Source organism: Pelobates fuscus, chromosome 8 (assembly GCF_036172605.1).
Source record: "Pelobates fuscus isolate aPelFus1 chromosome 8, aPelFus1.pri, whole genome shotgun sequence".
NCBI classification, from domain to species: domain Eukaryota; kingdom Metazoa; phylum Chordata; class Amphibia; order Anura; family Pelobatidae; genus Pelobates; species Pelobates fuscus.
In genome coordinates this window covers 19,638,470-19,660,889 of record NC_086324.1, presented here as the reverse complement: position 1 = coordinate 19,660,889, position 22,420 = coordinate 19,638,470, and the positions used below count along the sequence as shown (strand labels likewise).

The 22,420-nt window shown below is 45.0% G+C and overlaps 1 protein-coding gene across 1 annotated transcript in view; it reads left to right on the top strand.

Moving 5' to 3' along the window:
* LOC134571222 (lactase/phlorizin hydrolase-like) overlaps positions 1-22,420 on the top strand; it is a 63,909-nt gene that overhangs the window by 38,846 nt on the left and 2,643 nt on the right. The window contains exons 13-17 of the mRNA XM_063429392.1: positions 7,629-7,831; positions 16,147-16,253; positions 16,489-16,623; positions 16,825-17,045; positions 17,511-17,747. Of these exons, the coding sequence (XP_063285462.1) occupies positions 7,629-7,831; positions 16,147-16,253; positions 16,489-16,623; positions 16,825-17,045; positions 17,511-17,747 (903 nt within the window). The remainder of the gene's footprint in view (positions 1-7,628; positions 7,832-16,146; positions 16,254-16,488; positions 16,624-16,824; positions 17,046-17,510; positions 17,748-22,420) is intronic.

Below are 22,420 nucleotides of genomic sequence, written 5' to 3'. Positions count from 1 at the left end.
TTAAGGACACTGACTGCTATTAGCTTACACTGAAAAACTTTTTTTCTTTGTAAAAGCACGCTATAGAGACACCAGATATGAGTGGCAACTGGCAAAGTACACTGGCAGAGGTCTGCAGAGCACACGCTGAAGGAGGCCTGACACCCGCTTTAAGGACACTGACTGCTATTAGCTTACACTGAAAAACTTGTTTTCTTTGTAAAAGCACGCTATAGAGACACCAGATATGAGTGGCAACCAGTGGTGTATCCTGGTTTTGTGCTGCTCTAGGCAGGACAAAACTCAGGCGCCCCCCTCCCGCCCGCCCGCCCGCGCCACCCCCACCCAACCCTTCCTCCGCCCCGCCTTCTAAATACACACACACATTCACTGACAGATACGCATACACTATCTAAAAGAAACACACACACACACTAACAGACACACTCACTAACAGACACTCACTAGCAGATACACACACACACTAAGACATACAGACACACACACACACACACTAACAGACATACAGACACACACACACACACTAACAGACACACAGACACACACACACACTCCCACTAACAGACACACAGACACACACACACACACTAACAGACACACAGACACACACTAACAGAAATACACACACACACACTAACAGACATACAAACACAAACACTTTTTTATTTATTTTATTTACCCCCCCCCCCCCTTACCTTTGGGAATGCTGGGGGGAGGGATTCCCTCTCTCCCTGGTGTCCAGTGGCTGGTTTTATTCAACCCCTCCCCCCCCAGCCTCCTTACCTTTGGGAATGCTGGGGGGGGGGGGTGATTCCCTCTCTCCCTGGTGGTCCAGTGGCTGGTTTTATTTAACCCCCCCAGCCTCCTTACCTTTGGGAATGCTGGGGGGGGGGATTCCCTCTCTCCCTGGTGGTCCAGTGGCTGGTTTTATTTACCCCCCCCAGCCTCCTTACCTTTGGGAATGCTAGGGGGGGGGGATTCCCTCTCTCCCTGGTGGTCCAGTGCTGGGCGGTGCTGGCGAGGGAGCACTTCCTCTGAGCTGTCTGCTCAGCTCCCTCGCGCGCCCACAGTGAGGCTGGGAGGCGGAGCCGGAATATGATGTCATATTCCGGCTCCCAGCCTCACTCTGCGGCGCGCGAGGGAGCTGAGCAGACAGCTCAGAGGAAGTGCTCCCTCACCAGCCGCCCGCCAGCACCGCCCAGCAGATCGCCCGCCCAGACGGCTTGTCAGTTAGCCGCAAGGCTAACAAAGCATTTGCCCCGGGCATTTGGGGGCGGCCTTTTTTGCCGCCCCCTGGAAAATGCCGCCCAAGGCAAATGCCTTGTTTGCCTCACGGCTAATACGCCCCTGGTGGCAACTGGCAAAGTACACTGGCAGAGGTCTGCAGAGCACACGCTGAAGGCCTGACACACCCGCTTTAAGGACACTGACTGCTATTAGCTTACACTGAAAAACTTTTTTTCTTTGTAAAAGCACGCTATAGAGACACCAGATATGAGTGGCAACTGGCAAAGTACACTGGCAGAGGTCTGCAGAGCACACGCTGAAGGCCTGACACACCCGCTTTAAGGACACTGACTGCTATTAGCTTACACTGAAAAACTTTTTTTCTTTGTAAAAGCACGCCATAGAGACACCAGATATGAGTGGCAACCAGTGGTGTATCCTGGTTTTGTGCTGCTCTAGGCAGGACAAAACTCAGGCGCCCCCCCTACCGCGCCACCCCCACCCAACCCTTCCTCCGCCCCGCCTTCTAAATACACACACACATTCACTGACAGATACGCATACACTATCTAACAGAAACACACACACACACTAACAGACACACTCACTAACAGACACTCACTAGCAGATACACACACACTCACACTAACAGACACACACACACACTAAGACATACAGACACACACACTAACAGACATACAGACACACACACACACACACTAACAGACACACAGACACACACACACTCCCACTAACAGACACACAGACACACACACACTAACAGACACACAGACACACTAACAGACATACACAGACACAATAACAGACATACACAGACACACACTAACAGAAATACACACACACACTAACAGACATACACACACACACACTTTTTTATTTATTTTATTTACGCCCCCCCCCCCAGCCTCCTTACCTTTGGGAATGCTGGGGGGAGGGATTCCCTCTCTCCCTGGTGTCCAGTGGCTGGTTTTATTCAACCCCTCCCCCCAGCCTCCTTACCTTTGGGAATGCTGGGGGGGGGGATTCCCTCTCTCCCTGGTGGTCCAGTGGCTGGTTTTATTTACCCCCCCAGCCTCCTTACCTTTGGGAATGCTAGGGGGGGGGGATTCCCTCTCTCCCTGGTGGTCCAGTGCTGGGCGGTGCTGGCGGGCGGCTGGCGAGGGAGCACTTCCTCTGAGCTGTCTGCTCAGCTCCCTCGCGCGCCCACAGTGAGGCTGGGAGGCGGAGCCGGAATATGACGTCATATTCCGGCTCCCAGCCTCACTCTGCGGCGCGCGAGGGAGCTGAGCAGACAGCTCAGAGGAAGTGCTCCCTCACCAGCCGCCCGCCAGCACCGCCCAGCAGATCGCCCGCCCAGACGGCTTGTCAGTTAGCCGCAAGGCTAACAAAGCATTTGCCCTGGGCATTTGGGGGCGGCGTTTTTTGCCGCCCCCTGGAAAATGCCGCCCAAGGCAAATGCCTTGTTTGCCTCACGGCTAATACGCCCCTGGTGGCAACTGGCAAAGTACACTGGCAGAGGTCTGCAGAGCACACAATGAAGGAGGCCTGACACCCGCTTTAAGGACACTGACTATTAGCTTACACTGAAAAACTTTTTTTCTTTGTAAAAGCACACTATAGAGACACCAGATACGAGTGGCAAAGTACACGGGCAGAGGTCTGCAGAGCACACGCTGAAGGAGGCCTGACACCCGCTTTAAGGACACTGACTGCTATTAGCTTACACTGAAAAACTTTTTTTCTTTGTAAAAGCACGCTATAGAGACACCAGATATGAGTGGTAACTGTCAAAGTACATGGGCAGATGTCTGCAGAGCACACGCTGAAGGAGGCCTGACACCCGCTTTAAGGACACTGACTGCTATTAGCTTACACTGAAAAACTTTTTTTCTTTGAAAAAGCACGCTATAGAGACACCAGATATGAGTGGCAACTGTCAAAGTACACAGGCAGGGGTCTGCAGAGCACACGCTGAAGGCCTGACACACCCGCTTTAAGGACACTGACTGCTATTAGCTTACACTGGAAACCTTTTTTCTTTGTAAAAGCACGCTATAGAGACACCAGATATGAGTGTCAACTGTCAAAGTACACTGGCAGGGGTCTGCAGAGCACACGCTGAAGGCCTGACACACCCGCTTTAAGGACACTGACTGCTATTAGCTTACACTGAAAAACTTTTTTTCTTTGTAAAAGCACACTATAGAGACACCAGATATGAGTGGCAAAGTACACAGGCAGAGGTCTGCAGAGCACACGCTGAAGGCCTGACACACCCGCTTTAAGGACACTGACTGCTATTAGCTTACACTGAAAAACTTTTTTCTTTGTAAAAGCACGCTATAGAGACACCAGATATGAGTGGCAACTGGCAAAGTACACTGGCAGAGGTCTGCAGAGCACACGCTGAAGGCCTGACACACCCGCTTTAAGGACACTGACTGCTATTAGCTTACACTGAAAAACTTTTTTTCTTTGTAAAAGCACGCTATAGAGACACCAGATATGAGTGGCAACTGGCAAAGTACACTGGCAGAGGTCTGCAGAGCACACGCTGAAGGAGGCCTGACACCCGCTTTAAGGACACTGACTGCTATTAGCTTACACTGAAAAACTTGTTTTCTTTGTAAAAGCACGCTATAGAGACACCAGATATGAGTGGCAACCAGTGGTGTATCCTGGTTTTGTGCTGCTCTAGGCAGGACAAAACTCAGGCGCCCCCCTCCCGCCCGCGCCACCCCCACCCAACCCTTCCTCCGCCCCGCCTTCTAAATACACACACACATTTACTGACAGATACGCATACACTATCTAACAGAAACACACACACACACTAACAGACACACTCACTAACAGACACTCACTAGCAGATACACACACACTCACACTAACAGACACACACACACACTAAGACATACAGACACACACACACACTAACAGACATACAGACACACACACACACACACTAACAGACACACAGACACACACACACTCCCACTAACAGACAAACAGACACACACACACACTAACAGACATACACAGACACACACTAACAGAAATACACACACACACTAACAGACATACACACACACTTTTTTATTTATTTTATTTACGCCCCCCCCCCCCAGCCTCCTTACCTTTGGGAATGCTGGGGGGAGGGATTCCCTCTCTCCCTGGTGTCCAGTGGCTGGTTTTATTCAACCCCTCCCCCCCAGCCTCCTTACCTTTGGGAATGCTAGGGGGGCGGATTCCCTCTCTCCCTGGTGGTCCAGTGCTGGGCGGTGCTGGCGGGCGGCTGGCGAGGGAGCACTTCCTCTGAGCTGTCTGCTCAGCTCCCTCGCGCGCCCACAGTGAGGCTGGGAGGCGGAGCCGGAATATGACGTCATATTCCGGCTCCCAGCCTCACTCTGCGGCGCGCGAGGGAGCTGAGCAGACAGCTCAGAGGAAGTGCTCCCTCACCAGCCGCCCGCCAGCACCGCCCAGCAGATCGCCCGCCCAGACGGCTTGTCAGTTAGCCGCAAGGCTAACAAAGCATTTGCCCTGGGCATTTGGGGGCGGCGTTTTTTGCCGCCCCCTGGAAAATGCCGCCCAAGGCAAATGCCTTGTTTGCCTCACGGCTAATACGCCCCTGGTGGCAACTGGCAAAGTACACTGGCAGAGGTCTGCAGAGCACACGCTGAAGGCCTGACACACCCGCTTTAAGGACACTGACTGCTATTAGCTTACACTGAAAAACTTTTTTTCTTTGTAAAATCACGCTATAGAGACACCAGATATGAGTGGCAACTGGCAAAGTACACTGGCAGAGGTCTGCAGAGCACACGCTGAAGGCCTGACACACCCGCTTTAAGGACACTGACTGCTATTAGCTTACACTGAAAAACTTTTTTTCTTTGTAAAAGCACGCTATAGAGACACCAGATATGAGTGGCAACTGGCAAAGTACACTGGCAGAGGTCTGCAGAGCACACGCTGAAGGCCTGACACAACCGCTTTAAGGACACTGACTGCTATTAGCTTACACTGAAAAACTTTTTTTCTTTGTAAAAGCACGCTATAGAGACACCAGATATGAGTGGCAACTGGCAAAGTACACTGGCAGAGGTCTGCAGAGCACACGCTGAAGGCCTGACACCCGCTTTAAGGACATTGACTGCTATTAGCTTACACTGAAAAACTTTTTTTCTTTGTAAAAGCACGCTATAGAGACACCAGATATGAGTGGCAACTGGCAAAGTACACTGGCAGAGGTCTGCAGAGCACACGCTGAAGGCCTGACACCCGCTCTAAGGACACTGACTGCTATTAGCTTACACTGAAAAACGTTTTTTCTTTGTAAAAGCACGCCATAGAGACACCAGATATGAGTGGCAACTGGCAAAGTACACTGGCAGAGGTCTGCAGAGCACACGCTGAAGGCCTGACACATCCGCTTTAAGGACACTGACTGCTATTAGCTTACACTGAAAAACTTTTTTTCTTTGTAAAAGCACGCTATAGAGACACCAGATATGAGTGGTGGCACTGACTGGGCAAATGGGCACAGTATCCACTGTGAGCCTGATACAGAAGCTGGCAGGCAACTAACTGCTATTCAATCTATTACAATGAAAAAAAAATATTTTTAAATGTCAAGCATAAGCTATTGTGACACCAGATTTGAGTGGTGGCACTGACTGGGCAAATGAGCACAGTATCCACTGTGAGCTTGACACAGAAGCTGGCAGGCAGGCAACTGCAATTACATTACACAGAAAAAAAAAACAGACTGATGTTCTAGCCCTAAAAAGGGCTTTTTGGGGTGCTGTCCTTACAGCAGAGATCAGATGAGTCCTTCAGGACTATAGTGGACACTGAATACCCTAGCCTAGCTATCAATTTCCCTATCTAATGAGCAGCAGCTACACTTTCCCTCCTCTCACTAAGTATGCAGCTTCAGAATGAATCTAAAATGGATGCTGGGAGGGAAGTGGGAGGGTCTGCTAGGGAGGGTGTGCTGCTGATTGGCTGGAATGTGTCTGCTGACCGTGAGGCACAGGGTCAAAGTTTGCTCAATGATGACGAATAGGGGGCGGATCGACCCGCGCATGTGTTCACCCGTGGTGGCGAACGCGAACACACTATGTTCGCCGGGAACTATTCGCCAGCAAACAGTTCGGTACATCACTATTTATCAACCACTGGGGTTTCTTCTGATACCTGGAGACCAGATACCAATCACACACCCACCTTGGCCATACTGATTATATCAAGATGTACTTCTGTACTTTCAATGCCAATTTCATTCAATCTGGAAGCATTGATTAGCTTAGAGTGCTGCAGGGGGTTATTCTCTCTCTATATATCAAAATAAATAATAAATAGATAAAAGAAGAAGAAAAAATGTCCCGGCTGATTCTGTTTGTTACCATAGCGATTGACCCACTTTTAGAACACTGCCCAATATTTCATATCATCACGATGAGGATTTTTCATTAAAAAAAATACATGTACACTAAAATAGCCTGGCTATGACTGTGGATGAGAGAGAGAATGTTTAAAGATCATTATTTTTAGTACATTGTGAAAATTCTGATTTTACTTTGCTGAGTTTAGTGAATGACCCTGTTTAATACATTTTCCCCTTAATGGTTACATTTCCGACCCACAAAGCTTAATTATACTACCATCTACTGCCAAACTGGAAAACTACAAGTTTCTAATGTGTTTGCAATTTGTAGACAATTAAATGCATCTCTATTCACTAAAAAGTGAGACAAATAGCAAACATTGGTTTTTAACGTATTGGGTTGGATTCTTGGGTTCCTGAATTAGATATTTTATTTCCTACTTCGCTACATTGCTCTTGGTAATACACATTGTAAAATAAAACAAAAAATAAATGGGTGTAGAATATTGTTTGATTAATATACCACTTGGAATTCCTTACCCACAACCCAAATTTAAGGCATACTGAGCATTGACATGAAAGAGGTCCATATGGCAAATAGTCCCTCAGAGTTCCCTTTAGCAAGATATCAGTCTACATCTGTGGATACCAAAGTGCTTCCCAGCCAAGGCTTAGGAGATATTCCCTACGTGTTCCTCACACCAGGACAATGAGTCCTCCACAACCAAGAGATTAAAAGCCTTCTGAGGGACAAACAGCAGCTGTGACAGGGACAGAAGACCTCTTTCTAACATAACCTTTACAAGGATAATATATTGTTGTAGCACTTGGAGAGTCTCTTTAAAATGACAGCAAGTTTTACCGCTCTGATCCGCAACAAAGTTCTGATCTCATAAAAAGTGTCATTCGGATATAAAAGAGCGACAAGGAGACATGGGCGCAAAATAAAATGAGTGTTGAGTTTGTTTAACATGTTTGTATATTTGTTTAGGAATTTCTTCACGGCCTGGTGTTGGACCTTATGTGGCTGCTCACAACCTCATTAAAGCTCATGCTGAAGCTTGGCACCTTTATAATGATAACTACCGAGCTAAACAGGGGGGCATTATATCCATCACTATCAGTATAGACTGGGCAGAGGCTATAAACCCATTCAAGCAGGAAGACATCGAAGCAAAAAAGACATATTTGGCGGTGAGTGACTGGAATACACTTTGAGGAGGAACCCACACATTTTCAGCAATGTATAACATTCCATCAGTACATTGTACTGGCCAACTAGGGGGCAAATATTTAGAAATATTTTTTTAACAAAAGTTGTTTATTTCACCATCTTGTGCCATTGGCACTGCAGTAAAGACTGCACACAGTAGTACTATACACATAGCTTATTGTCCATTGGAAACTGTTGTATCTCACAACTCCTACCATGTCCCTGCATGCTCGGAACTGTGGTATGGTAGTTTCATCATCTAGGAGTCGGGTATTCTATTTCAGAATTCCATAATGGATGAGGAGGAAGAGAAACTTGGGAACGTATTTCTTTGTATTTATGTATTTGTTGGCATGGTTACAGATTGAATATACTGCAATCTGAATATGAACCGATCATTCACGTGATTGCAAGATGATGATATTGAGTGTAACAGAAACTTGGCTGCTTTCTTGCGTGCAGTAAATAAATTATTTCAACATATGGTATCTATAGTGAAAAGTACAAGACTGTTATCTGCTAACACTGGGCAAAGGTAAAAAAATCACACATGGCATTTTCGTTACACAATCAGTCCATCTGTGTCTGTGTAAATATGTCAGCTACATTTTCTGTTTTTCCATTCATGCCTAAACTGTTTAAATTTACTTTGAATTTCCAACAGTTCACACTTCAGTTAATAATAATGTTGTAAATCTCTGATATACAATTGTAATCAAAATTATTCAAACACCTTTGAATCTCAGGTTTATTTTTATAATTTACAAACATTTGAGCTCTTTGCAATGAACAAATTAAACAGAAGCAATTGAAATAGCTCAACACAACGAATACTTCAAGTGGTTTCTCCAAATTTAACTGAAAATGTGACTTCTCCAGTCTGAAAATTATTCAACCCCCTTAATAGAATCCCTCGCAACAGCACAAAAAATGCAAAACAGATGTTGTCTCAAGCACACCTGATGAAACTAATCAAGGGCTTCATTAGTTGCATCAGGTGTGTTTGAGCTGCAACACTTGAAATACCTGAACTGGCTAGGGGGGTTTGTTGAGTGTCATGTTTGACTGCATGTTAGAAATATAGTCAAAAGAATGGTCCACAAAGTTAAGATAAGAGATCATCTCCTTTCACAAACAAGGAACTGGATACAAAAAGATAGCAAAGGCACTGAATGTTCCTAGAGACACCATTGGAAGCATAGTTTGTTAATTCAAAGTGGTTATACTACCTTGACAGGGCAGAAAAAGGAAGCTATCAATGACTGCAACCAGATTTCAGAGAAGGCAGGTTGTGAAAAACCCTTGAGTGACTGCAAAAGACTTGGTGGCAACAGACACTGAGGTTTCAGTGAGCACAGTAAGGCACGTACTAAACGCAAAACGTTTCCATGCTAGAACTTCAAGACGTACATCACTACTGACCCAAAAGCATTAGAAAAGTCAACTCCAATATTCTCTAAATCATATATATGTATATATATATATATATATATATATATATATATATATATAAGCCACAGAAGTTTTGGATTCTGTTCTGTGAAGCGATGAAACAAAACTGGAACTTGTTGGCTCAATGGATCAGCGGTATGTCTAGAGGAAGAAGAATGAAGCATATGCTGAAGAGAATACTCTACCTACAGTTAAGCATGGTGGTGGCTCGGTGACGCTCTGGGGCTGCTTTAAATCCTTTGGCACTGGTAACCTGCCAGAGGATTCAAAGCAGCCCCAGGAAATCCTAGGAGAAAATGTGATGCCATCTGTGAGGAAGATGAAGCTTGGGCATCATTGGACCTTCCAACAAGACAATGATCTCAAGCATACCTCAAATTCCATCAAGGCTTGGTGGGATTTGAAGAAGGCGGCTGCAGTACGCAAACCTTAAAATATTACTGAACTGGAGCCATTGCTCATGAGTAATGGTCTAAAATTCCTTAGGAATGCTGCCAGAATCTGATTTCTGGCTATGCACCTTGTTTGTATCAAATCATAACAGCAAAAGGGAGCCCATCTAACAACTAAAGATAAAATACTTATAAAGGTGGAGCGCAAAGTCAGATCCACATTCCCATATGGTCCTTTAAATGGCTTCAGCTCAGATGAATATATGGAAAAAATAAAGTGCATATAATAGTGAAGCACAGTTACATTTAATTCCACAAATGTATTAATAGTTAACTAGACATAAAACACTCCTAGCACTGAAGAGAATTGATGTGATTCAATCTCAAGTAAAATACATAAATCAGACAATACAAATAGAAATGAAAAATAAAAAATATATAAATTGTAAGCCTCTTACAAGATAAAAATAAGTGAGTGTATGCAGTCCCAGCTGCTACTCACAAACGCTTTTCATTGCCTGAGCCCAGGTACGATGTTAACTGGCAGCCGGCTTCTCCTTTTTCCTCCACGGATGTTTCAGTGTAAGCAGACCGCTTAGGTAGTCCTGGGCGTCGGTTAGGGTTCTCCGAGCTTCCCGGGTGCTCCGCCCCTTTTGCGTCACTACGTAACAAGCGTGCGTGGCGTGCGTCACTGCGTCGTCTACGCGTTTCGCCGAAGCTTCCTCAGGACGTCATGCAGAAAGAACAGGAAACAGCAACAAACTGAACTTCAAGCTACAAAAGAGAGAGAAATATGGTAAAATCCAAACTCCAAACTGAGACTCAACAAATAAAATTCATCAGGAGCAGTCTAGGAACTCAAACCTAGAATATAGAAAATTACCATTAGTACCAAACCATAGAAACTTGAAACCTCATCAGTAAATATACACAATAAATATATATATAATAAACAGACTGGATTGCAGCATACCTGAAAGTCCAACAGCATCTCATCGCAAAACCCAATACCCAACACCGGGAGAGTAGGTGGGAATAATACTCGCCTCCGTGTCTTTAATAAAATCATGACTTTACGTCATGTTAATAGTAAAATCTGGGAATTTTATTAAAGACACGGAGGCTCCTATTATGCAAGTTCAAAGCTGAGCCACCAAATGAGATACAATGTGATCAATCGGCCTGAAATAGAAAATCACTAAACTGGATTCTTGCCACCGGACAACAGCCCGTAAGGTATCCTCCAAACTACAACTGCCCTCTGAGGCCTTGGACATCATACCTCCATGTACCAAGTGGGATGTAACAAACGACATGTCGATACCGGCCAATAAGGCAGTCATAAAAACCATCGCGCCAATGTAGGAGTGGACACCGGTAGGTGGGGAGCGTGGAAGGAAAAGAACAAAGTGCACGATCCGGAGAACATAGTGGCTGCGTAACCTCCAGGTAAGTCTTCAGACACTCCACCGGCCATAGTGTCAAAAACGTCCTGAACGTAGTTGAAAAATTCCAGCTCCAGGTGGCCTAGCAAGGTGAATCCTCTACATAGATGACCTACGAAGGATGTCGACCGAAATTCCCAAAATCCAATGTCGAGGGTTAGATACGGAAACCAGTGTTGGTCTCACGCATCCACCGGACCACACTTGTAATGATACAGAGGAGATGGGGAGTTGATCGCGGAACATCCAAGATAATCCAAGCACCCCGAAAGGAGTCACGTCATCCATTGTAGAAGGCCTTAGTCCCCTAAGAGTGTTCCCATTCGGTCTAGAAGGGCTCTAAACGCTTGGGATCAAACCTGGGCAAACTATCGCCATTCTCAGTAATCGAGGGAACCATGGGCGCGCCCTCCGCAGAGTAGCAATCAACACCAACGCAACCTAGTGCTGGGCCAATTGCAAGAGCCTGCGAGCAACCAAATCGAACGGAGGGAAGGCATACATCCAAGTATCCGGTCAATCCTCAATAAATGAGTCAATTGCTACAGTCGATAGGTACCATCCTCCAGCCGTAAAACTTCGGCAACTAGGTGTTAAGGCAAGATGCCAACAGATCCACCTCGAACAGCTTCCACAACCGTTCCAAACCTGGAAAAACGCCAAAGCGTGTAAGCGTCAGTCTCCAGAATCTCTTGAATAATCATGAATTCCAATCGGCCCTAGAAGTGTCCAGGCCTGGAATGTGTTCTGCTGTCACCGGGACGTTGTGAAGACAAAATGCCAGAGGTCCTATGCCACGATTAGCCACGTGGCTTCATGCCCCCTAGATGGTTGATGGAACTCATCACTGACATATAGTCCACCCAGAGGATAACGCAGCTGTTCGCGTGACCAGGGCAACATGGCGAAAAGCAAAAGGCTCCCGCCAAGAGTTACATGCAGTCGATGTGCAACATCTTCCCAAACTCGGACCACTTGTCTCTGGAAGAAAAGGTTCACGGCTCGCAGAGGGTCCTGCTGATCCAGGCCACCCAATGAGCCAAGACATCGGATCAATCTCTTTCTGGAGCCATCGTCCAACTTCCGCCTTGCCACATAAGAGTGACCTGGACAGAGAGAGGAATCCTTCTGACTTGAAGGGGTCAAAAGTAAGGCAGTCCTAGAGATGTAGCCTGGATGGAAGTCGTAGGCAGGTTGGGTACCCTCACTAAACGCCTGATCGGCAGGTCCACTGCTCTAAGAGTCCATATCACTACTTTCGTCATGGCTTTCATCCTGGAGCTAGGGAGGAACAGGCACTGCCTGATATAATTACACTGTGAAACCCAAGAAACTTCACCGCCTGTGAGGGATACAGAAACTGACTTCCCAAGTGCTTAGAAAAAACAAAAACACCAAATCTGAAGCATCGGCTAGTTGACATGCAACCGGAAGTGGTACCCTGACAGGGACATGACCAGGATGTAGTCTAGGTAGATATTCATATGGATACCCCTAGTACCCCTTGGTGGGACCCCCAGAAACCGATGAGAGACCGAACAGTAGCCATTGAAAACTTTAAATGATTCCTTCTCCAGGCAAAGAAACAGAGAAAAAATCCTTGGATTCCTTGTTTATAGGAACCGTGACGCGATGGTTCTTCAGTTCCAGATTGGCCAACCAATCTGACGCCCGGAGATGATCCCAGAGGCAGTGGATACCCATCATATGGAAGTGTTGGTACCAAGGGAAAAACATAGAGAGGTCAGGGAAGAAGCGCGGGGTGAAACCCCCCTCCCTGCTAAGGTACCAAGATTAGGCTGACCTGAAGCTCGGTAATCGCACGGCAACTCTTGGATCGCACCCAATGCAAGCAGATTGCAGGTCTCCGTGGAGAGCAAGAATTCCTGTCCCCCTGACAGGCAAGTGCTATGGGGACAAAAATGCTGAACAGGTTAGGATAGAAAAAAACTCTAGATGGTAGCCCCGCACCGCTCTGAGAGACCATGAGCCTATAGTCAAGGCAACCCATCCGTAATAAAAATCTGGGCCAAACCTGCCCACCACCCATCCTCGAGGATGAGGGGAACAATGGGTATCCATCAGAAGGGCATCCGCCCGACGTGTTTCCACGAGGGTGGTAGGGATTTCATGTTTTCCCCCTTGATGTGGAGGAGTGTGGAGGCTAGGGTTCATGGAAATCCCGTAAAGGGAGGAGAAGGAGCCTTGACATATTCAGAACGAGTCCCTGAAATCACAGCCAGATGTGCGGCTCCTGTCACGCCCGGCCTCACCAAACTTTGGAGAAAAAAATCCATTCCCATTTTCCTGGGGTTTATCAATAGCTGTGAATGTCTCCCAGTAGGACCCCAGTTCCTTAACAAAATTCTGCTCAAGAACAGCAGCCCTTCAGCTGAGTGACCGGTTCGGAGATGGCCATATTCACCAATTGGGGCCAACCTTCAAAAGAATCGCCTTCTGGCGTTCGGCCATTACGGCCATAGAAATAATGGCACTAGTGCCAATAGTTGATGCACCTGGCCGATCAGAGTCCCCGCCGTAGCGGAATCAAGTAGTACATACACCTTGTACAAGAAAAGGGGTGGGGGCCCCAGCGTGTCCATAAGTAAAACTGAAATACTCCAGGGAGAAGTCAGATCTAGTGCGGTTACCAACCTGATTAGTTTAAGAACTGGGGATTACCCCGAGGACCCAAAAGGGGTCGGACCCCTAACACCCGCCCAAGCGGGAGTACCTGAACGGGGGCAGTAGCCCCAGTAAGGGTCACCATGGTGGGGGAACCATCCTACCATAACCTCAGAATCCTTCTCCTCACTCCGGTCGGCGACCGACCTCTTATCACGGGGACTAACCCGTATCCATAGTCTGGTCTTTTATGCCCGACCAGGGGCTAATTTGCGCGGTGGGAGCGCGCCATCTTTGACTGCCTCAGCGAGTCCGTCATAACAGGCAGGACCTGCATCAAGGAGTGGGAGACGAGGAGATAAGCCTCCGCCATAGCCTTATGGGCCCTGGGCGAGGCAGGGTAGAAGGGGGGGTGCCCATACCCAGGAGAGCAGGGCTAGCCACAGGAGGCACTAAGGGAGCTTGTGTCAAAAAAACTGGGAAAGCGAAGACGACTCCGTTCCCAGGGCTGAGGTAAAAAAGCTCCTTGGCATGGAATATGCTATATTGGAGACTAGTAAGGCCTGACAAACTTCCCAGAGGTCACAGTCTCCCCAGTTGCACCTGAGGAAAATCATCAGAATGGCCCTCAGGCCCATCACCCTCAGCCTGCAGAGCAAGATGGGTTAACATATAAAAGATAAAAAGCAGACTTGTAAGCCAGTAATAACCCATATAGGTCTAAAGGAGAATATTTTAAGAAATTTTAAACAAATAAAATAAACAGTCAGAAATACATTGTAAGATCAGATCTCTCTTGCAAGTAAAGTTAACTTTGCAAAATAAAACCCCATGTGATCTGGACACACATATGCATTTTACTATATTACTTATAGATGGCAAAGCATAAACTCACAAAGAGGGTGATAGGAGCATGAGAAAAAATATGGAATGCATTCTATGCACAACAAGAAAAAATAAATAAGAAAAAATAAATAAGTACGTACCTAGCAGGACAGGGTTGAGTAACCCACAGGAGAGAAAAAGGTTAATAGGCATACAAATAATAGCAACACAGAATACCTGAACAGTGGTGTGCCCAGGAAAAGACTCAGAGGCTGGCAGGATGAGGAGGGCCGGGTAAGGGGAGAGGGAACCCTGCAAGCTCGCTGTAAAATTGCGGCAAAAAACTCCAGTCCAAGATGGCCGCCACACGAGGTATGGAGGAGCACCTCATGGAGAGCAAACAGCAGGGAAGGTCGCGTGCACACTTCCCATGCGGCCGACCCATCTGCATCAGGGAGCCACCGCTGAAATGAGCGGAGGCTTGCAATTGCCTGCCCGACCGCAAACCCACATGGCCACCCACAGGAGGCCACCCATGACCCGAGGAGAGGGGCAGGGGAGGGGAAAAACGGCAGGGAAAAGGCTTGACCGGTCGGGAGGGGAGAATCCCATCGGGGCACACCACACAGGCATAGGATAGTAAAAAACCCAAACAGCACAGTAAAATATATGCAATAAAATATATATCTGGTCTGAGAGCAGCAAAGTAAGAGGGGGATTGTGGGAGACACAGGCCTTTTATAGTCACTTCCTCTGTTATGTGATTGGTTGCCTGTGTGCCTATACAGTTTTTTTCTTTCATTTTGATATATTTATATTTCTCTATCTTTGCTGCTGAGAGTAATAAAGAAAGAGATATGCATAATAGGAGCCTCCGTGTCTTTAATAAAACCCTGATTTTCAATGGGGGTTGAATAATTTAAATTATAACTGTATACTGATATCATCGGGGTGCCAGTACACACCTTAACAATGAAGACAGCTGCTAGTACACAGTATTTAAAACACTTTTTTTTTTTTTTAATCTTTGTTAGTTTTTTGTGAAAATTGTGAAAATTGTTTTATTCACAAAAAAAAGTGAAGAGGTTGCTGATGGAAACAAGCTGACTGGTGAAGACAGAGTGTGAAAAAATTAGGAAGTTATGGAGAAAAGAGGGAAACAACAAAGAACAAAATCCTGTGATATTGGAAAAAGAGAAGGAGACTGACACAGGTGGAGAGGAAACTGATGGGATGTTTATTGAAGGGAAAGAAAACAGACTACAGGTGAAGGAGAGAAGACGTAGGTAGAAAGAAGAAAATTATGAGACTTGGAGATAAAACATAATGAATGTCAGGAAGGAGATTGGGAAGAAGTGTTGTGACAAATGAAAAGTACCAAACACGATTATGCTCAGTGTTCAAATCAGCCTTAATCCTAAAATCCTATTAACCTAGACCAGAAAATTTAATAATTAGAGTCATCATCCAGTAAATAGTGATTTTATTTCCCTTGTTCAGAATCGGTATGGATTATATTACAAACACTAATTAGCTTTTCTTAATTCCTTTGCTTAGTTTTTTGGTGGGTGGTTTACACATCCCATTTTCAATAATGGCGACTACCCTGAGATCATGAAACAGAAGATTCGGGAGAGATGTTTATTCCAAGGTACCCCAAACCGGTAGGTACACCCACAATCTCCATAACATTTGACTCATTAGAATACTCTCTGTTTATGATACACTGTGTCTGTAATATATCCACACCTTTTAACTTTACATGAAATTTTTAATTTTCAAAGTATCTTTAGCATTTCCTTTAACCCACTATCCACAAGTCTCTGGCATAAATGTCATCACAAGTACTGTGACAATGGTGACTACACCAACATTTTTTATATCTTTAATGCCTTCCAGACTGCCAGAATTTACAGAAAGCGAGAAGAAGAGGATTAATGGAACTTATGACTTTTATGGCTTAAATCATTATGCTAGTGCCCTGGTTGGCTTTGCCATCTACCCTGATAACGAAGTAAACTACGATGCAGACCGGTAGGTTTCAAAAACACATCCTAGGCTAATGTATACCTCCTAACTGTCTCTGATTTGGTTGGAGAACTTTGGGGACACACGAAAAAGTCTACAATACGCACAAAGCAAGCACATCACTGAATGTGATTGTGTACGTGAAGTACTAATTCCAAGATGGACATCTTGTAAGTTTGGAGATAATGTGTACCTCTTACTTTGCAGAGGAGTGTATGCAATACATGATCGGACCTGGCTGTCCTCAGGGTCCAACTGGCTGAAAGTGACACCATTTGGCTTTCGAAAGACACTGAACTGGATAAAGGAAGAATGTAATAACCCCCCAATTTATGTAACAGAGAACGGTATATCAGAACGCGGGACAGACCTCAATGATAAGTGGAGAGAACACTACTACAAGTATTATGTGAATGAAGCATTGAAAGGTAATTAACTAATGGTCAGAAACACATTATCCAATATTCATTATTATATTTGCAACAACAGACAAGTTATGATCCCGCTCTTGGGGAATGCATTGGATAAAATTTCTATCTCACTACACAAAGCAAATCCATTAGAACTACATCTAATGGGTTTGAATATATAGGGAATTACATCCCTATATATTCAAACAATGCTATAACGGTAATGCTTAAAGGAACACTACATTGACAATTTTTTCAAAACAATTTAATGTGCAAGATGCTGTCAAGGAGCTTGTTCATGCTCTGGTAATCTCTTGCATGGATTACAGTAACTGTCTCCTAATTGGTCTCCCTAGAATCCGTACTTCCCTGCTACAATCTGCAATGCAGGTTGCTGCCAGGCTGATTTTATTTGTTTTTTAAGTGGAGATGCATGTATTTTTTTCCATTGATAAAGTTTGGTTTCATTCTTTAACTCCACAGCTATCAAGTACGATGGTGTGGACCTCCGAGGGTACACAGCTTGGAGTCTGATGGACAACTTTGAGTGGGCAGAAGGATATACAGAACGATTTGGCTTGCATTACACAAATTTTTCTGACCCATCGTTACCACGTATTCCTAAGCAGTCCGTAGCGTATTACAGAAGTATCATTCAGTGCAATGGGTTCCCTGACCCAAATGATGGACCTCATGCTTGTCTGGAGACACCGCCACAAGGTAGGTCAAGAGGAAAAAATACATAACCTGGAATGTATGTCCGACTACGACAACTGTAGGAACAAAATATTTTAATTATCCATAGTTTTACAGCAGTTAGCACCTAAAATTCAAGTTTCTCTCTCCTTTTCTCAAATCCTCGCCTCAATGGGAACATAACATTTTGAGCTGGTTTATCGGCAGGGTTATTTACAAAAGTAAGAATCGTTGTGAATTCAAAGGGAATTTCTAATTTTATACCAAAATAGCCAAACTAAACATTTTTCTAATTTGGCTACTTTGCCCTAAAATGTTAAATTCACAGTTAGTAAATATCTCTGCTAATTATCCCTTCCAGCTATATAGACCTTGTTGCTGGAAGCCTGTAACTAGTGATAACTATACAAAGGGGGTTATTTACTAAAATGATTGCTAGGAATTGCAGGTGCATTTCACATTTTAGATCAAAAATAGCCAAATTGGAAGCATATCTAACAAATAATTTTTCAAAAGCAGCTATCTTGGCCTTAAATCTTAAATTCACTTTAATTTTACAACAATTCTCACTTCATTAAGTAACCTTGAAGGAGTCTGGAGAGCTTGTCAGGTGTGAGAGGATGCCGGCTTTACAATGGAAGCCACGTGTGTCAATAGTCTCTCACAATAGTCAATAGTCTCCCACATTCTGATATCTGCTTACATCTTCTACAGATTAACTGTCATAGGGGATTGATTGTTAACAATATTTTTTTCCTTCAGAGTAGAGGCAGAGCATGACAACAGGGATTTCTCTAATCTGGAGGGAAAACAGGCAAGCAAACCCCCAAAATGTTTAAGGACCTCCCCAATACCTCCTTCAAAAGTGCTCTTTATCAAAAAGGTCACCAGTTCTTTGCCTGGCTCTGGCAGAAGAGGATAGTCAGGCTTACCCCTTTGCTATTTTAGTTTGAAGCAGGGTGAGAGAGCCATAGCTTGGAAGGCTCTGATTCATGCCTGGGAAGTCAGGATGGCCGGCTGGTAAGGTCGCTTCTGATTGACAGGTGGAACGCAAGCCACGCACCTGCGTACAAGCGTTCAAATTGCATTTATAAGTTGGAGCCAGGCAAAGGTACGCATATGTTAGGAGGTCCTAGCGGTGGAACGCACGTACAGATTCTGATGCATTCCACCGTGAAATCACAGCACGCATGCGCAATGTGATTTCAATTAAGCAGGCACCAAAATTCTACATTTTTACAGATTTGTGCCTTTTCCAGGACCCAGGAGGGTATTTAACCCAGCAGCAACTACCTGTTTGCCAGGTACACTCAGAATCTGTTGCAAGGTTGTTCTCACCTGCCCTTCAGCACACGTTTGATACCTAGAACTAGAAGATATCCAAAAAAGAAAGTTTTTGTGTTTCAACGTCCATTCTGCTGCAATGTGATTCCATATTTAGACTGGTTCTATGTAGCAAAGAACAACTTTGTCAAGATCTCAGAGCTGCTTCACATTCTTTATTTTTTGTAGTGCAGGGTTGGTAAAACATATCAACAAGAGAATAGTAGGCATGCGAACATTTGACACTTTGTGGTTGTTGCACTTTTTATAAAAGGAAAATAAAATGAGAAAGGCTGAGTTATTTGGGAAACGGTCAGCCTATGTTCAGGCAGGAGAAACAGGCACACCCATATATTTGAGTATTAGGTGTGTGTAGATGTCTGTTAAGAGACCCCTTTTTTGTTAGGCTTAACTTGACATTTATGATGTTGTGTGTTAATATTGAACACCATCCCTTGATTCTGTACAGTAGATACAAAAAGAGAGCCCTTTCAAGCATAAAAGTAAGGTGTAATGTGGTTCAGGCTTATCTGTCTGATATAACACAAGTATGGGTCTAAAGGGCACATGCTAAGTACACGTTAGAGACTAGGGAAGAAAGTTGTGACTTTGGGTTACGAAAAAATATACTTTAGTGATGAAACCCTGCAGGTTTTCCAGGTTGTCTGTTATAGAGTAGAGCAACCCAACAGTCACTGACAGGTGATAGTATATGACCCCTTATGGCTGTAAGACTATGCGTGTAAGATTAATGCCTAGCGTGTTGCCAACTTATAATTAAGTGCCCAATGTGGAGAGAAATCAAAATGAAAATAAATTAAAACATGCAATCTACCGGTGAAAAAAGCTAGTAGAACCACTGGAGACAGGCAAGGATGCCCAGCAGTCCTCTGGCCACAGCACCACGAAGCTGCTGCCATAAGCGTTCAGGCAAGCCCTTCCACAATGTTGGCCTTAGACCGTTCCTGCTACTGACCTGGCTGAGTTTAGTGGTAGCAGAGTTTCTGTTTGTCTGTCTGTACCCTCGGATCCACTGAAGAGCAACAATGGAGTTCCGGGGAGGTCAGTCCGTCCAGGCAGTGGGCTGTAGTGTGATGGAAGGCAGCCGTGGGGACCAGTCTTAGTCTTCAGGCGTGGATCCTTGGTCAGCCGATATTCCATGTGTGTTGCTGGTGTGGCAATTTATTCCATGGATGGGTGCTGCAGTCATAAGTACCAGTAAAGCTGCTTGCTGGCAATCAATGCAGCCAAACCCAGTACAGACCACAAGGCCATGATATCTGCAGAGCGTGGAAAGCAAAAAGTAGGGTAAGCTTATTGAGGACTGTCAGCATGGCTGCAAATTCCTCCAGTGGGGACCGAGAATCCCTCCAGTGGGGACCGGGATAACCCCCCTGCCCCAAAGGGGGGGAAGCGGGGCCTGTGAGGAGTGTTGCAGAGCTGATGTGTGGTATCTAGATATGTGAGCCGGGCGGCGACCGTCCGCCCTGTTCCCCTCCCGCATAGGCCCCAGGCACCAAAGTCTTGCATAGTCCTCAGGGGCCCCAACAATCCCGAATTTGGAGTCTGCAGTATTTCCATCCACTGGCTGCACACATTGTTGTATTTCTCAGCTTAATTGAGAGTAATAGGCCGTGACTTTCAGTCAAAAGGGCTAGATTCTGCAGGAGCCTCTCCCACATGCGACCAGTCAGCATGGTGGTCAGGCCCCGCCCCCTGCTTCAGAATCATTAATAAGCCATGGTAGTTAATTAACATCATAAAATTGGAATTAGTACCTATTATTATTATTATTATTATTATTAGTACCTAAGAAAAAAAGAAGTAAAATTTCTCTGGCTATACAGAAACTCAGAAGGAATCCTTTATGCTCCATAAGAGAAGCAATGAGTTTGCTAGGCTTCTTCACAGCCTCCATACCTTCAGACAGATGAGCAAGAGCCAGAATAAGACCGCCTCAACAAAAATATTTGCCTTTTAGAACAAACAAACAGCCAGTCTAGACCATCTTATGAAACTGAATAGTCTCTACCCTGAAGAGTGTCCATTGGTGGACGTCGTCCCATTTTCTTCAGACAGGCCTTTCTTTTATAATGAAGTCTTTTATAATTCTCACAATGGACCCCTCAGATTACGGGAGGGGTGCACACTTGGAAGAAAAGAAGAAACAAGGAACAATCTTTTACAAGATTTGAAAAGACCAAATTACAAGGAAATGAAGTCACTTTGGCTGGCTCTAATTGCATTCAAAGCTCAGATCCAGAATCAGCATGTTCAAAAATGGTCGGACAACTCGACAGCAGTGACATACATCAACAAGCAAGGAGGGACGAGGTTATTGTCTGGAAAATGTATGCTCACAGATCATGCTATGGTCTGAGTTATATATCCTTTCAAACTCAGTGATGCACATAAAAGACGAATACAACATCCTAGCAGAGACCCTGAGTCGCCAACACTTAAAACAAACAAATTGGTCAGTTTCACCCCAGATGTTCAGGAAAATAGCAGCAAGATTTGGTTCTGTAGATATAAACCTTATGGTTTCAAGAGAAAACAGGAAAACAAAAAGATTTGCCTCCTTGAACCTTTGAGACAGGCCACAAGTAATAGATTCCCTTTCTATCTCATGGAACTTCCACCTAGCATACATTTTTCCTCCAGTACATTAATTCACAGAATTTACATAAGATCAGGATGGAAAAAGTAAGGTTAATTCTAATTCTGCCTTGGTGACCAAGAAGGAGTGCTGAGCCAGTGGGAGCACAGTGTAAGGCTCTGGGATTGTGGTGTTTATTGGGATTATTCCTGGATCTAAATCATGAGATTATTAATGTCCTCAGTGACCCCCTTGGAGCATCATGTGACCTGGAACAATCGGAGATTGAAAAAGTGGTCATTTACTCCTCTGCGAAGGAGTGGGACTGTTTAAATCAAGAAGAGAAGAAGCTTTACAGGGATCTAATAGTGCATAATTACCATACCATCGGCTCTCTGGAGTATATAATATTTTGAAAAATGGGCAACGTCCTGACGAAGCCTGAAGGCGAAACGGGTAGACATACCATGTATTGATGTAACACGGTGGGCAGCACCTTTATTCCGCGAGATTCAATTTGGTACTATTTGAATTGCTGACTGAACCGGAGGATCGTGTAAGGGCACTATAGACTCCTGCAACGCATCCTTGATCTAGTCTGCCTCACTTCCACAGCTCCTACACTATCAGGTCTTTGTGAGTAGCGGAGCTTTTGGCCCGCACATGCTCACCTACTGCAATTTTGTAAGCAGCTGCATATTCATTGTTTTTTATGTTTTAAATTTATGTAATGAATCTTTTTTATAATTTTGGATTATCATTTTACTGCATATTG